General features: G+C 45.4%; 1 protein-coding gene across 2 annotated transcripts in view; it reads left to right on the forward strand.

The window, feature by feature from the left end:
* Positions 1-16111, forward strand: part of ERICH6B (glutamate rich 6B) — a 277532-nt gene extending 261421 nt beyond the window's left edge. For both annotated transcript variants that reach the window (XM_073614158.1, XM_073614159.1), the window contains exons 13-14: positions 107-335; positions 12592-16111. In XM_073614158.1, coding sequence (XP_073470259.1) covers positions 107-335; positions 12592-12957 — 595 coding nt within the window. In that variant the 3' untranslated portion in view covers positions 12958-16111. The remainder of the gene's footprint in view (positions 1-106; positions 336-12591) is intronic.
* The last annotated feature ends 278 nt before the right edge of the window (positions 16112-16389 follow it).

Below are 16389 nucleotides of genomic sequence, written 5' to 3' on the forward strand. Positions count from 1 at the left end.
TGACAATGTGATGTTGCAGATTTCTGTTTTTTACCGTACTAATGTTGGAAGATTTCATTTTTATTACTGTGTTTTATTAATTTTTTTTTTTTTTTTTACATGAAAGGGTTGTGCTGGATCCATATGGAGGCTTATATTTGGATGAAAATGGGACACAGCAGAAACAGTGGGCATGGTGGGATTCCAGTCAGCATGTGCACGCTCCACCCTTTCAGCCAATCACCTTGAAGCTCAATGCCAACATTGAAGTAAAAATGTTGACCCAGGATCGTATTTTTCTGACATACACAAGAGAGAAGGAGAAAGTAACATTCAACGTTGGGTCTAAACTCATGGTATGTAAAAACACCATTTTATAGGAGTATAATGTGGAGTGGGTTTGGAGAAACTGAGATTACTTCGTGAGATGCAGAGTATTTGTAGAAACCTGTACTGCGACTTCTCTCTTCCTGAAAATGCCTAGTTGCCTGGTTGCCCTGCTAATCCAAAAATGTTAGTATTTTCAAACTCATTGGCCATTAAGCTAGAAGTAAACCCAACCTGAATAGTTATAGTTATAGTTTGTTGAAGCACTGCATATGATAAACTGTTTTTTTTAAATAAATGACAGTTTTCACCCTTTTTATATCATTCTTTGTTACATCTCAGTGATGCTTGGTTCTGTCTGCCTTTTTGCAGACACTTCTTCTCTACCTGCATGCATTTTAACAACAACTGTGTGGCATTTTTTAGGGTGGGTTTCCTAAAACACTGAAAATACTGGAAAATGCCTGTGTACTGTAATGTGCCCTTTGCACGGGCACTTTTTCAGTCTTCTATGGGGAGGGTGTAACAATGCAGAGAAACAATTTGGAGGGAGGGAGAGAGAAAGCAGGCAGAATAACACATTTTTCGTCCTTAGATGGCTATGTTATTTGTTTATGGAGCCATAATTGTCACCCTAGGCTGCTCTTTTGATATGGACTACAAACGTCTCCGTATCTCTTTATCTCCATTACATGGGGGGGCAGGCAAGGCAATTGGTAGTTTACAGAAGATAGCTAAGAAGGAAGATGTTCTTCAGTGCAGTTTACAGAAATTGACAAGGACACTGCATTTCTGGTATGATTAACAGATATTTCTCTATTTACTAAAAATGTTCTTAGCTTGAATAAAAAAGAAAACTTAAAGTGGAAGCCAATGCAAAATCTAAAATCCCTGCATTTATAGACACCGGGGATCTAACACTAACCTCTGCATCCCTGTCAAGAAAAGATGAGTATACATACCTTTTTGGAAGCCAATTTGACCCGCTCCGACCCGATCTCGAGTGCCGGAAACTCTGCAGAGGGCACAGACAACAAAGGGCGTGAAATGAATGGGAAGTGATGTCACCCATAGAGTTACTATGGGGCTTCCATTGTCCTCCGTGTCCTCTGCACCCACCTACACAGAGAAGCCGCGGCTGACAGCTCAGTGTGGGATGCGGTTGGAGCGGGTCAGATCAGCTTCCAAAAAGGTATGTATACTTGTTTTTTCTTTGCATGGACTTCCACTTTAACCAGGGTAATAGTTTTTTTTCCATTCAACCCAGCAGGTTGAACAGGAAAAAAACTGACAGCTCTGGTCGAAGTCGCTGTACCAACAATCTGACATTAGTACAGTGATCTCCCCATCTAAGATCTAAACACTAATCAAAAGACTTGTCCATAAATGCAACTTTGAGTAAAGATTTGGGTTGTCTATTTCATCATGAATTTCTCCAGCCCAGTTAGCTATAGTTTGTGAAATCGCTAAAGTGACAGCAGTAGGGCCGGTCCTGCTAGCAAAGGAGGTTTTCAGAAGAGTCTTATCCACTGAGTCTTTAAAGGATGGAGTACCCTCAATACAGATGGTAGTGTCAGCATTAGGCACAAGAATGGCCTGGTCCACTGTTAGGACAGACTATGTATTGCTAAATTCTGTGTTTATAGAAAAATAAGGCTTTAAATCTACCAAGATGGAGAAATGACCTCTCCAAATTTGGCCAACCATTAAATAAGGCATCATTCAGTCAGGCGCTGACACCTGACTTGGCGTACATGGGCATTTGTTTTTTTCATGCCTGCATCCACCCCGAGCTGCATGCAGGCTGTGAATCATAGCCAATCAGCCTCTAACTACAGCTTGTTCAATTAAGCTTTGACAATAAGCTTAATGGAAGCGGATGCGAGCGAGGGTGCACAGACACAGCTACGTGTCAAATTTGGACAGACACACAGGAGCAGGTGCACAAATAAGAACACTGTAGGGGGATTTACTAAAACTGGTGCACACAGAACCTGGTGCAGCTGTACATGGTAGCCAATCGGCCTCTAACTTCAGCTTGTTCAATTAAGCTTTGACAATAAGGCCGGGTTCACACTGGTACGACAAATGCTCCGACATTTGGAGCTCATGTCGCATGAAAATCAATGTTTCCCTATGGGAGCCGTCTTAACTGGTCTGACACAAACCAAAGTAACGTTATGTGTGCTTCAACTACATCACTGCACTCGTCAGGCACTGACTCACACACACTGTTGTTGAGTGCTGTCTGAGCCTGCTGTTACACCGTCCGACCACCGGGGTGCGCCGGCCCAGGTTGTTGGGCACGGCTTGGGCTGAGGGAGGCTCTGTCAGTAGGGAGGGGCGGGGCCGGGGGCTCCATTGACGCTCTGACCCTGCCTTGCCCCATGTAGCTTGTATGGGCTTGGAGCAGAGAGTAGGCACTGTGAGTGCCTCCCCTGCAAAGTCTCTGGTCATTTCCTGTAGTCGCAGTCTCTGGTCATTCCCTGTAGTCACAGCCACAGTCTCTGGTCATTCCCTGTAGTCACAGCCACAGTCTCTGGTCATTCCCTGTAGTTGCAGCTGCAGTCTCTGGTCATTCCCTGTAGTCGCAGCCACAGTCTCTGGTCATTCCCTGTAGTCGCAGCCGCAGTCTCTGGTCATTCCCTGTAGTCGCAGCTGCAGTCTCTGGTCATTTCCTGTAGTGGCAGCCGCAGTCTCTGGTCATTTCCTGTAGTCGCGGCCGCAGTCTCTGGTCATTTCCTCTAGTTGCAGCTGCAGTCTCTGGTCATTTCCTCTAGTCGCAGTCTTTGATCATTCCCTGTAGTCGCAGCCGCAGTCTCTGATCATTCCCTGTAGTCACATCTGCAGTATCTTGTCATTCCCTGTAGTCACATCCGCAGTCTCTGGTCATTTCCTGTAGTCGCAGTCTCTGGTCATTCCCTGTAGTCACAAGCCGCAGTCTCTGTTCATTCCCTGTAGCCGCAGCCGCAGTCTCAGGTCATTCCCTGTAGTCGCAGCCGCAGTCTCTGGTCATTCCCTGTAGTCGCATCCGCAGTCTCTGGTCATTTCCTGTAATCCATCCTCAGTCTCTGGTCATTTCCTGTAGTCGCATCTGCAGTCTCTGATTATCTGTGCATTTGGCTTGTGGCTGCGGCAACTGTGACATAAATGGGCAAGTTTAATGGCGGCACCGTAAGGCTAAGCATTGATGTCACGGCAATGTATAGTCAACGATGCAGCTGCTATGTTCATATAGAGGTAGGTGGTCAAGAGGTGGTTCTGTTTAATCATCCCCTTTGAGTCCTCGTTCACATTGATTGCGGCTTTGAAATTGTGGAACTTCATCTGAAATCGCATGATTTCAAAGCCGCATGTGAGCGCGACTTCAGGTGTGACTTGCAAGACATCTGTGCGGCTTCATGCACTGATGTCTATCCAAGTCGCACCTGAAATAAGTAGTGGAGGAACTACTTTTTCAAATCGGCATTTGAACATGGCCATTGCCAGTAATAGGGTATGGCTTGTCATGCGATTTGACAGGTCAAATTGCACAAGTTGCTCCAATGTGAACGGGGGGGCTTAGGCCATTCTTATACCCAATTTGGTCATGCCCACTACTTTCTGTGGCATGCTCAACAGAATTAGTTTTTCAACTGTATCCCAGGAGGGTTGGTATTTTGTCACACTGCTGTAATCTCTAGCAACTAATCAGTGAGAGGTAATGATAAGAAGTAATCTATAACTACCAATCAATGAGCAGTAATATGCAGTAACCTCTAGCAACCAATCAGCAAGCAGAAATTATGTGCAGTAACCTCTAGCAACTAATCAGTGAGCTGTAACGTGTGCTGTAACCTCTGGCAACCAATCACAATCGCTGCCTGATCTGCCGCAGTAAACTGATTTTGAAAATGTTTGCCCAAGGTCCATTCTATTTTAAAAAGGGGTCCTGGCTCTCACTGCTCCTTCCTCCACACTTCAGTGCCCCCAGGTTCCTTTATATGAGATCATGTCTTCTTGACTTGTCCAGCCACAGCCACCAGGACAGGAGGCAGCACTGAGAAAAGTGGGAGCGAAAGACACCTACCCGCCCACCAGTCCTCTCTATTTCCATTGGCTCCGCCTCCTTGCAGTGCAGCTTCCCACCTTTGACTGCTGCTTGGGTGAGGAGCTGGACGCTCAAGGGTGCTGTTAGCCACCAGCCTTCCACGTGGACATGGATGTGGATGATCTGAAGTGCTGCTGGCTGCTGCTGCTGTCCATTGACTCAGTCCCCTCCAGGTCACCAGGTGTGTCCCTCTTTTCCTTGTGTCCTCCTTAGTCAGGCTAGCTTAGAACTGCAGTGCTGCAGAATTTCTTCCTGTAATTCTACTGGTATCTGAGATTGTGGCACCTGCTGGCAAAGATGGTGATTGAGGCGCTGGACTGAGTCTTACATAATTGCTGTTGTGTTAGCCTGTAAGCCACATGTAGCAATTTGGGATTGTGGGCAGAATATTGCTGTGATTCTGCCCGCCACCGCGCCCTGATTCCGAATCACACTGCAATGCTGGCAAAACGCAGCCCATGTGTTTGTGTTCCATTCATTTTTACTGGCACCACAGTGTGGTGTGTTTTTCCTGTGTTTGCTGAGCTAATTATCGCACAACAAGCATCCAAAACCACACTGTTTTGGTACCACTAAAAATGAATGGAGTACAAACACGTGCTGCGTTTTGCCAGTATTGCAGTGTGATTTGGAATTGTGGACAGAATCACAGCAATTCTGCCCACAATCCCAAATTGCTACATGTGAACAGTCAGTGCCTAACAGGCTAACACAACAGCAATTATGGAAGACTCAGCCTCAGCATATTTTATAGGTGCAAGGAAGCCCAGGTTTTGTTTAACCGTGTCCCTTAAGACCCTCCCAGTATCATGTTTGGCCACACCCACTTTTTTGCACGCGGCGCAGGACACTGCTCCTCTGTCAAGTTTATAGGTACGTTCTATATGTATGGACTCTGCACAGTACCACTTCTCTTGTCTAGTATCCTGGGTTAACAAAAAATCAGTGAGTGTGCTGCCTTCCACAAGATGGTGCCCTTTGCACCTGCCCAGTAAGATTGACTATTACAGTGCACCACCCTGTGATAGGCAGTCCAATGGCAGAGAGCACTGATCCGTCAGGTTTTTTTTATTTTTTCGTTCCGTCAGTACCAGGCCTTAGACTGGACAATAGCCAACCTCACTGGGCAATGTTCATAAAAACTGGAAGAAGGCAAAACTGAAAACAGGTTCAATTTTCAAGAGGATATGAGAAAATAGAATGAAGGTTGTGATTGCTTACTATGAGCAACACATAGCTTTTCCTTTTTACAGTCTTTATGAATTGGCGCAATTTGTTTTGCTTAGTACCTGCTGCTGACCCCCCCCCCCCACACACACACACTACTTTGGTCCAACTTTGATCCTACTTCAGCCCGTTGAATATCACTGAAGTCAGATCAAAGTCAGATCGCCGTCTTGACTGATCTTGAAGGGGGACTCCACACCAAATTAAAAAAAAAACGGCATGGGTTCCCCCTCCAAGAGCATACCAGGCCCTTCGGTCTGGTATGGGTTTTAAGGGGAACCCCTATGCCGAAAAAACGGCGTGGGGGTCCCCCCAAGATCCATACCAGACCCTTATCCATGCACGCAGCCCCGCAGGTCAGGAAAGGGGGTGGGGACGAGCGAGACCGCATGCCAGGCCGCATGTCCTCAACTTGGGGGGTGGGTGCTTTGGGGCAGGGTGCCCTGCGCCCCCCCACCCCAAAGCACCTTGTCCCTATGTTGATGAGGACAAGGGCCTCTTCCCGACAACCCTGGCCGTTGGTTGTCGGGGTCTGCGGGTGGAGGGCTTATCGGAATCTGGAAGCCCCCTTTGACAAAGGGGCCCCCAGATCCCCCCACCCCCCACCCTATGTGAATGAAAAAAAAGTGTCAAAAATAAAACACAGCACACAGGGTGTTAAAAGTAATTTATTAAGGCAGCTCCAGCGTCTCTTCCGACTTTTTCTCCCCTCTCCGAGTCTTCTCCGCTGATGTCTTCTAGTCCTCTCCAGTTCTTCCCCCTCTGTCCGCTGTCTTCTGCCTCTGCTGGGTCTTCTCCGCTATCTTCTCGCTCTTTTGACTCGATGTTGACTCAACGCTCTCTCCTGCTCTAATGCCGGGTGCGCGGTGTGCCACTACTTATATAGGCATTGGGCGGGGTCACTGGAGACCTGCTCCTTATGACGTCTCCACCCATCATGCCCCTGGAGGTGACGGCATAAGGGGTGGGGCCTCCGGATGACATCACACTGTGACCCCGCCCCATGCCAATATAAGTAGTGGCACACCGCGCATCCGGCATTACAGCGGGAGAGAGCATCGAGTCAACATCAGAAGAAGAACAGAGAGAAGACAGCAGAGAAGACCCAGCAAAAGAGCGAGAATATAGCGGAGAAGACCCAGCAGAGGCAGAAGACAGCGGACAGAGGGAGAAGAACCGGAGAGAGAGTGGAGAAGAACCAGAGAGGGCTAGAAGACATCAGCGGAGAAGACCCGGAGAGGGGAGAAGTCAGAAGAGACGCCGGAGCTGCCTTAATAAATTACTTTTAACACCCTGTGTGCTGTGTTTTATTTTTGACACTTTTTTCAGGTGAATGGGTATGGTTACAATGTACCCCATACTCATTCACATAGGGTGGGGGGACAGGATCTGGGGGCCCCCTTTTTAAAGGGGGCTTCCAGATTCCGATAAGCCCCCCACCCGCAGACCCTGACAACCAACGGCCAGGGTTGTTGGGAAGAGGCCCTTGTCCTCATCAACATGGGAACAAGGTGCTTTAGGGTGGGGGGGCGCAGGGCCCCCCCGCCCCAAAGCACCCACCCCTCCAATGTTGAGGGCATGCGGCCTGGTACGGCTCAGGGGGTTCTCTTGCTCGTCCTCACCCCCTTTCCTGACCTGCTGGGCTGCATGCTCGGATAAGGGTCTGGTATGGATTTTTTTGGCGTAGGGGTTCCCCTTAAAATCCATACCAGACCAATGGAGTCTGGTATGCTCTTGGAGGGGGAACCCATGCCATTTTTTTTTTAATTTGGCGTGGAGTTTCCCCTAAAGATTCATACCAGACACAGTGTCTGGTATTGTCAAGGCTCAAAGTTGGATCCCTGTTCATTGAAGTCGGATGCATGTCGAACTTCAAGTTGCAGGGCAAAGTCGGATCCAAAGTGGTTAAAGGGGGCTTCCAAATATTGATAAGCTCCCCGGCAACCAACCACCAGGGTTGTCGGGAAGAGGCCCTTGTCCTCATCAACATGGGGACAAGGGGCTTTGCCCCCCAACCCAAATCACCCACCCCCTATGTTGAGGGCATGCGGCCTGGTACGGTTCAGGGGGGGGGGGGGGGGCGCTCGCTTGTCCCCACTCCCTTTCCTGACCTGCCGGGCTGCATGCTCGGATAAGGGTCTGGTATGGATTTTGGGGGGACCACCACGCTGTTTTTTTGCGCAGGGGTTCCCCTTAAAATCCACACCAGACCGAAGGGCCTGGTGTGCTCTTGGAGGGGGAAACCATGCCTTTTTTTTTTTTTTTTTAATTTGGCGTGGAGTTCCCCTTCAAGATCATGAGAGCACAAGTCGCACGCCAAAGTCAGATCAGTCAAGACGGCGATCCGACTTTGATACAACTTCAGCGATATTCAATGGACTGGAGTAGGATCAAAGTCGGACCAAAGTAGAGCAGGGAGCATTTTCAAAGTCGGACTGACTTGTGTCAGACCAGTTAAGATGGCTCCCATAGGGAAACATTGATTTTCACACGTCATGCGACATGAGCTCCCAATGTCAGAGTGTTTGTCGTACCAGTGTGAACCTGGCCTAAGACCTAGAAGCTGATTGGTTATTATGTACAGCTGCACCAGATTCTGCGTGCACCAGTTTTAGTAAACCTCCCCGTGTGTTGCATTCACACTGCAGAGTGCACATTGCTTTGATCAATAAATCAACAGTAACCAGCATATGGCAAGAGGATAAGGAAAGAACTTGTGGAAGAGAGAAATCTCAAGGTGTCTGGCAGAAAATCCACATACCATTTGGTTTGTGTCACATTTGGTTTGTGTCACAGTGGGTGCAACAGGCAAATCTTTTGGATGAGCCGAGGCCGAATCAAGCTTGTAGGTCAGACATGGTGGCTGTGAATTCAGCCTTAGTCAAACAAGTTGCGTGCAGTGTGCCTGTAAGGGAGCTGGAGTTATGGGGTCTGTGCAGTGACAGTGTTAGACTTTGCTCCAAACCAAGGGAACCACTTGTAACTTGAGAGAAACTTGAAATTTCCTCTGAGTCTGCAGAAAACTTTCTGCCATCTGCCCCTTGTGTTCCAACTCCTGAGCACCTGAAATCCCACATTGCTTAGTGATGATATTCCCCTGCAGGCTACTTGTGGAATGGACTTGGACAAATGGGGTTCAGGATGACTAATATGAAGGAAACACAGTAACCCAGGTGCTAACAGAGTTCCAGTGGCTGTTTCCTTTTGAAGTTGGGCAACAGGGGGTGTGGCAAATGAGCAGTTTCCGCTTTCGGCAAAAAATGGCATTCGTAAGTACACAGCTAAGAGTCTTAGCTGGAAAGGAACTTTTGGTTGAGAGGTGGAAAAGAACCCCCAAATTTGAATGGTGAACGCTATAATGACATTACCAATTAGGCCGAATAGTGAGAAAATACAGTTAGGCTAATCCACTAATGCCCCCTACACACGATCAGAAATGCCCCCAGCAAAACTCCGATGAGAGGTTTTGGTCGGAAAAACGACTCTGTGTATGCTCCATCGGACTTTTGCTGACGGAATTTCAGCCAGCAAAAGATTGAGAGCATGTTCCTTATTTTTTGGTCGGAAAAAGTTCCTATCCGAAAATGCGTTCTTCTGTATGCAATTCGGACACGCAAAAAATCACACATGCTCAGAAACAATTTGACACAAGCTCAGAAGCATTGAACTTAATTTTCTCGGCTCGTCGTAGTGTTGTACGTCACCACGTTCTTGGCGGTCGAAAGTTCAGAGAACTTTTGTGTGACCGTGTGTATGCAAGGCAAGCTTGAGCTGAATCCTGTCGGAAAAGCCATCATACCTTTTTCTGACCAAAATTCCAATCGTGTGTACACGGCATAAGACTTCAAGTTCACTTACACCTGTACCCTATGAAGTGCTTATAGGCAGAATGCTGCAGTATGTCTTGTAGAATAAAGATGTAGTTTATACTGCAAAGCAATCATCCTTGGGCATACCCTGAGAAGGGTCTTCAAGGTCTGGGTGCCATAGGAATGGACCATGGACGCGTATAGCACACTGCGTCTAATTGAATTAAATTAACCTAGGATTAACACCTAGGTTTCACAGTAAGTAAAACAAGCATGCGTTACTGCATATACACACTGATTTTACTGTAGCACCCTGATGTTTAGGCAGGGTTGCTAGTAAATTTATTTGCCAAGTGATAGTTGCCTTGGCCAATTCATAGGAGGTCAATTGATTTCACCACAATTCTGGAATTGCTGCACTTCTCTCTTCTGCCACTAGATGGCCGGGTATCTGGTGGCTTTAGATAAGACAAGGGCATTGCAAGGACAGATTAGGAATGAATGGGGTGTCTCAGCCAATGGGCAGGGATTTCCTTAGGTCCCTTGGCATGCTGGGAGAGCCTATTTATTTGGGTGAGGTCAGGTGATCGGGCTCTGTGACACCTGGTTTGGCTGTCTGGGTGGATGTGTGATGTGCTGCTCGGGGCTGCTAGGACAGAGTCTGCGGCCTATCCCAGGGACATCTGGCTGCTAGGCTGTCTGAGGGCCTATCCAGAAGCAAGAGAGCAGCATTGGGTTGGGATTGCGGCTTGCAGTCCAACCAGAAGTGACGGTTCTGCCGGCCGGAAAATCTGTCGTAGTCGGAGGTAGAGGGGAAGCTTTCGCCACTAAGGGACCATCCACCTTGTTACCGGGGACCACTGTGAGTAGTTGAAACAAGTACCAGAGCAGTATTCTCACCAACCAGGAATGGTGAAGAATTGGGAAATTTCAGCAGATGTCAAGCCAGGCACCCAGCCAGTGGAGGTGACGCTTGCAGAGAATTATTGTGTGCAAAGCCACGAACAAAGCAGGCCAGTGGGGTGACACTTGAGGAGTATCTATGAGTGCCAAGCTAGGGACCCAGCAGGGATGCAGGTGTGACGCTTGAGGAAGATACTGAATGAGAAGATTGGAAGAGCTCAGGGGATCCAGGGCGCAGTGGACCAGCAAGTCTAAGTGATAGACTGGGAGCTCAGTTGAGTGAAGATCTACAATAGTATAGAGAGAGATTGTAGAAGAAGTGAACAAGTTCATTACAACCTTTGTTATAAACTGTTTCAAGATTGTTGCCATAGGAGACAGCGGTCCTACTCATGCAGATGTGGTGTCCGCATTGATGCTTTTCCCTGCATGGCTGTCTACCTATAGAAGTCTTGAAGTCTGCTAAATTAACATTGCAACTACTAAAATGTGTCCTGGCCCTAAACCTCTCTTCCACAGTTCTGTTTAACCGCTTCAGCCCCGGAAGATTTTACCCCCTTCCTGACAAGACTTTTTACAATTTGGCGCTTTAACTGTGTCGCTTTAACTGACAATTGCGCGGTCATGCAATGCTGTACCCAAACTAAATTTGCGTCCTTTTTACTCACAAACAGAGCTTTCTTTTGGTGGTATTTGATCACCTCTGTGGTTTTTATTTTTTGCGCTATAAACAAAAAAATTTGAAAAAAAAAACAATATTTTTTACTTTTTTTTTATAATAAATATCCCCAAAAATGTGTTTAAACAAATTTCTTCATCAGTTTAGGCCAATCTATATTCTTCAACATATTTTTGGTAAAAAAAAATCGCAATAAGCGTATATTGATTGATTTGCGCAAAAGTTATAGCGTCTACAAACTATGGGAAAGATTTATGGCATTTTTATTTTATTTATTTTTTTACTAGTAATGGCGGTGATGTGCGTTTTTTTGCGGCACTGCGACATTGCGACTTTTGACACATTTTTGGGACCATTGACCTTCATACAGCGATCAGTGTTATAAAAATGCACTGATTACTGTGTAAATGTCACTGGCAGGAAAGGGGTTAACACTAGTTAATGTTTCCAACTGTATGGGGATGTGACTGACTGGGGGAGGAGACATATCGCTGTTCCTACCTAGTATGAACAAACAATATGTCTCCTCTCCCCTGACAGAACAGGGATTTGTGTGTTTACACACACAAATCCCCGTGCAGGCACTCGTGACCGCGATTGCGGGTATCCAGCTGAGATCGCGCCCGCCGGCCAGGCGCATCAGGTCCCCCCGCCGTGCAGCAAGCGTGTGCGCGCCCCCTGGCGGCTCTTAAAGGGTACAACGGACCCACACTGGGTTTCGCCCAGCAAAGCCATTCTGCCGACGGATATCGGCATGAGCCGGTTGGCAAGTGGTTAAGAGACAATAAATCTCATTGCATCCAAGAAGTGTTTGGTGCCCATTAATCTACCTTACACTGCACCCACCATGCCTTGTAACCCACTCTACACAGAAGGATGTTGGCTGTCCCTGACTCTGGAGGTCACCATTAGGCCTGGAGAGGCCCAGGACTTGGCTACATTACTTTTGTGGGCTTAGTAATACTTTAAGGACACTAGCAAAAAAACTGGCGCTTCAGTTCTATGGGGACACTAGGGGTGGACCTCAGCTAAGTTTTTGTCAATGTCCAAACACCTGAAGGCAGCGGCATATAACCCCTGATCTATGAATCTATGTCTGTGTCCTGTACTGTCTGACAAACATATTTTTTTTTTATTATTATTCTTTTTGTCTATAGATTACATAGAGAATAAAAATAACTTTTGCAATACGATATTGCCAAAAAAATGCCTAGTCTGTATGTATTGTTATCTTTAACTATGACAAAGTTATTAATATGAATGGTGCACAATGCACTTCAACAACATGCATGCTTTACAGCACACTACAATGTACAATAACACAATACTGTGCATTGCACTGCATTAACAGAAATGCGGCAGACGCAATTTTTAGTCTATTATTGTAAATTGCTAGCCAGCCTATTCAAATAAACAGACTGCCTTAACAATAAGCGTGCTAATGTGCTGCCATAGTGGGAATGGGTCCGTATGGCTGATAAGCAGAGATAGATATATAAAGCCAACAATTCAAGAAAATTTCCAGCTGCTACAGTTTTACATACATTGCCATTGTGTTTTTATTCTTCCTCTTGCAGTTAAAAGACCCTGACAGTCTCTCCCAGCTGATGTCAAGGACTGCTGATGCCGAGTGCTACCTCTGTTCAAAACATCTTCAAATCAGCATTCTTTTGAATAACATCAGAGACTTATTAAGGATCTCACACAGTTCCCATAGCACTATAAAGACAATGCAAGAGTATGTAAAGCAGCTGCAGAAGTCACTTGACTATATTACTGGACTTGCTAGCAAACTGTCAGATTCTGCTGAAAAGCAAGAAAAGAAATCAATACAACAAAATGTGACCACAGTGAAGAAAAAGCCTCACAGGACACCATCGCTGAAAACTGAATGTAATGTCGTAGAAAATAAGAAAGGCAGACGAAAAGGCAATGGAAAGTAGAACACAATGACCAAACAGGAAACAGCTTGCTTAGTTTTGTATGTCCAATCACATTTCATCATTGCTTTAAAGTTCATTGAGTGATCATTTTCATAATTGTCATGGTAAACACTTATCTTACCACAATTCACAAGCAACATCAACTTGGAATTTAGCTAATTGTATTGTCTGTTGTGTACTAAGCCAAATGATTTACTTTAACCACTTCAGCCCCGGAAAGGATTTACCCCCCCTTCCTGACCAGGCCATTTTTTGTGATACGGCGCTGCGTTATTTTAACTGACAATTGTGCGGTCGTGCGATGCTGTACCTAAATAAAATTGATGTCCTTTTTTTCCCCCACAAATAGAACTTTCTTTTGGTGGTATTTGATCACCCCTGCGTTTTTTATTTTTGCGCTATAAACAAAATAGAGCAGCAATTTTGAATAAAAATCAATATTCCTTACTTTCTGCTATAAAACATCCCCAATAAAAAAAAACATTAAAAAAAAAAATCGAATTTCTTCATCAGTTTAGGCCAATATGTATTCTGCTACATTTTTTTGATAAAAAAAAAAGTCCCATTAAGCATTTATTGATTGGTTTGTGCAAAAGTTATCACATCTACAAACTATGGGTTAGATTTATGGCATTTTTACTTTATTTTTTAGTAGTAATGTTGGCTATCTGCGATTTTTAGCGGGACTGCGACATTGTGGTGGACAAATCTGACCCTAAGTCACACTTTTTGGGGACCAGTGACACCAATACAGTGATCAGTGCTAAACAAGATGTACTGATCCCTGTATAAATGACACTGGCAGGGAAGGGGTTAACACTAGAGGGTGATCAAGGGGTTAAGTGTGTCCTAGGGATGTGTTTCTAACTGGGGGTGGGGTGGGGGGGTGGTACACTGGAGGAAAACAGGGATCGTGTGTCAGCTTAGCTGAAACAGAAGATCTCTCTTTTCCTCACTGACAGATCAGCGGTGTGCCTTGTTTACACACACTGCTGCTCTGTGTCTCCTGTGAACGATCGCGGCCGCCGGACCCACTGATTGGCTCTCGCTGTGTTCAATCACAGTGGGAGCGGCGCTCCAGCGGCGCACGTGCACCCCCTACACCTCGTGCACAAAATCACATACAAGTACGTGATTTTGCACAGCCGGGCCGCCCTGCCCCAGTATATGTACGGTGGGCGGTCCAGAAGCAGTTAAAGGGGAGATCCAGGCAAGCAGCTAAATACATAGTTAAAAGATATATTAAGAAGCTGTTGTACTTTCAGACAGACACACTGTCAGAAACCATGAAATCAGGCCAAGACAGAAGTACAGTTAAATCGTACTTGTTTATTAATAAAAGTAAAAAGAACAAATGTAGTCAAAACATAGCCAAAGTTCAGTAACCAAAACGGATAGTCAGCCAAGCCAGAAGTCAGGGATCAATATAGTGGAATAGCAAGCAGGATCTGGAGCCAGAAGGGATGTCAGCAAAGCAAGTCTTGAACAGGATTGGAGGAGATGTTTCTGTGATGTGACCAAGGCGAAGGCAGAGCTCCTCTGGACTGGACGGCTTAAGTAGGCAGGACTGACGAGCAGGATATCATCAACAGCTGAGTAACTGTGGAGAGATAGGAGCTTGCAATTAGCCAACAGATGAGCGGCCAGCTCTGAGAAGGAAGGGCGGAGCCCAGCCCTGACACACACACTCTCACGAGATTCTGCGGCACACACACACAGCACGAGGATAGCTGCATCTACACACAGACAAACATCTGATTCAATCTTCATCTTAAGAATATTATACATTATTAATGACATTCTATATTTTGATATTGTTCTTGTAATATTTTGCTATTTTTATTATTAAATCAATTTTTGAGTTTTTACACGAGAACTGAACGGACTTTCTTGGAACTTCCCTCATCAATATGAATTATTGAAATATCGTTATTACCGTAAAAACGAGAATCTTACAGACATAGATACGAAAAAAAAATAATAATAATATTCCTCCATCCACACAAAGAAGGAGAATGGAGGAATCCCCCCCATTCCCCTCCCCCTCCACCAGGGCATTGCATTCTGAGGAACCCGCCGCTGTCAGAATACGCTGATCAGTAACTGCAGCCAACGAAAGTATTCTGGCATGTCTGAGGCAGCCACACACTGCTGAACAGGATGAATTTGGATCGGTCCATGGCCAGCTTAAGCTGTGTTGATGTCAGTCATCCATAACACATAATTGTTTACCTCTGACATGGGACTTTAAAGGCAACCAATCAAATGAGTGCCGCCAGCACATGGTACTTGTGCTCTCCTGCATCAGACAAGCTGAGTAGAGAGGGCATCACCATAGACTGCCAAACTTGGCATTCATTGGTGTCTGCCTCCATTGCCTTCACAGTTGTTCAAACATTTGGGGCTTTGTGCGCCGGGCACTTTTTAAAAGATTAAATAATTGTTTAATATAATGATGAATGATATTTCAGACTGTAGAGTGCTACTTAAGTCACGGTGAAACTTAATAAAGGAACTTAAAAAAACAAGAATAGCATAGCAGCCAGACAGCTAAAGGAAACTGATGGAAAAGTTTAGTGCAAATTATTCTTTATCTCATGAATAACTCAATGTATTCTAATAAGTGTATTTTATGATTGGATAATTATAATGAATATGGGATCTTCCCCCTTATTATAAAGGAAATATGTCATCCAAACATGTACCCCTTATTGGTGGAAAATCATTAATAACACCCATCTCATCCTGTGTACTTAAGATGAAACAGGCCAAAATAAACAAGTCTTTGCTCTTCAGTGTCTGTGTCTGATTGGGCGGGACTTCCGGGGCTCTGTAGCTAAGGCTAAAAGGTAAGAGGGAGACCAATGGTAGAATTTAACCCCTACACTTTTTATCTAAGGGCCTCACCCAGGAGATAGCAGACCCGGAAGGATAACAGGGGGGACGTCTGTGTACAATGAAACATAAAGAAAGTGTACTTTATGAATATGATTGTAAATCATTATGTGTGGTAACGTGTCCCTGAGGAAGAGAATGTTGTGAAAAAACCTCAAAACGCGTTGGAGACCCAGTCGGAGTTATATGATTGCAGGGGTTGTGAAACCAGCAACTGGGAATACCACTATGTTCAATGGATACTGATGTAACTGTGTTAACCCACATAATATATATATATATATATATATATAATATATATATTGCTCTAGAGAAAGGAGGACACAGGGAGGGGAAAGAGGGAATGCTGCTCACCCCTATTGATCAGAACAAAAAAGGAAAAAGGTTTCCCCAAATGGGGTTTTTAGGCAGCAAAATTAAAATATTAAACCAATGTATGTAAAAAAGATTATATTTTATTGTACAAAGGTTGCTTCAACAGACCGGTTAAAAAATGAGCTCCAATACAGAGTGTTTAACAAGTCTCGTGACACCCAA

Source organism: Aquarana catesbeiana, linkage group LG02 (genome assembly GCF_042186555.1).
Source record: "Aquarana catesbeiana isolate 2022-GZ linkage group LG02, ASM4218655v1, whole genome shotgun sequence".
NCBI classification, from domain to species: Eukaryota; Metazoa; Chordata; class Amphibia; order Anura; family Ranidae; genus Aquarana; species Aquarana catesbeiana.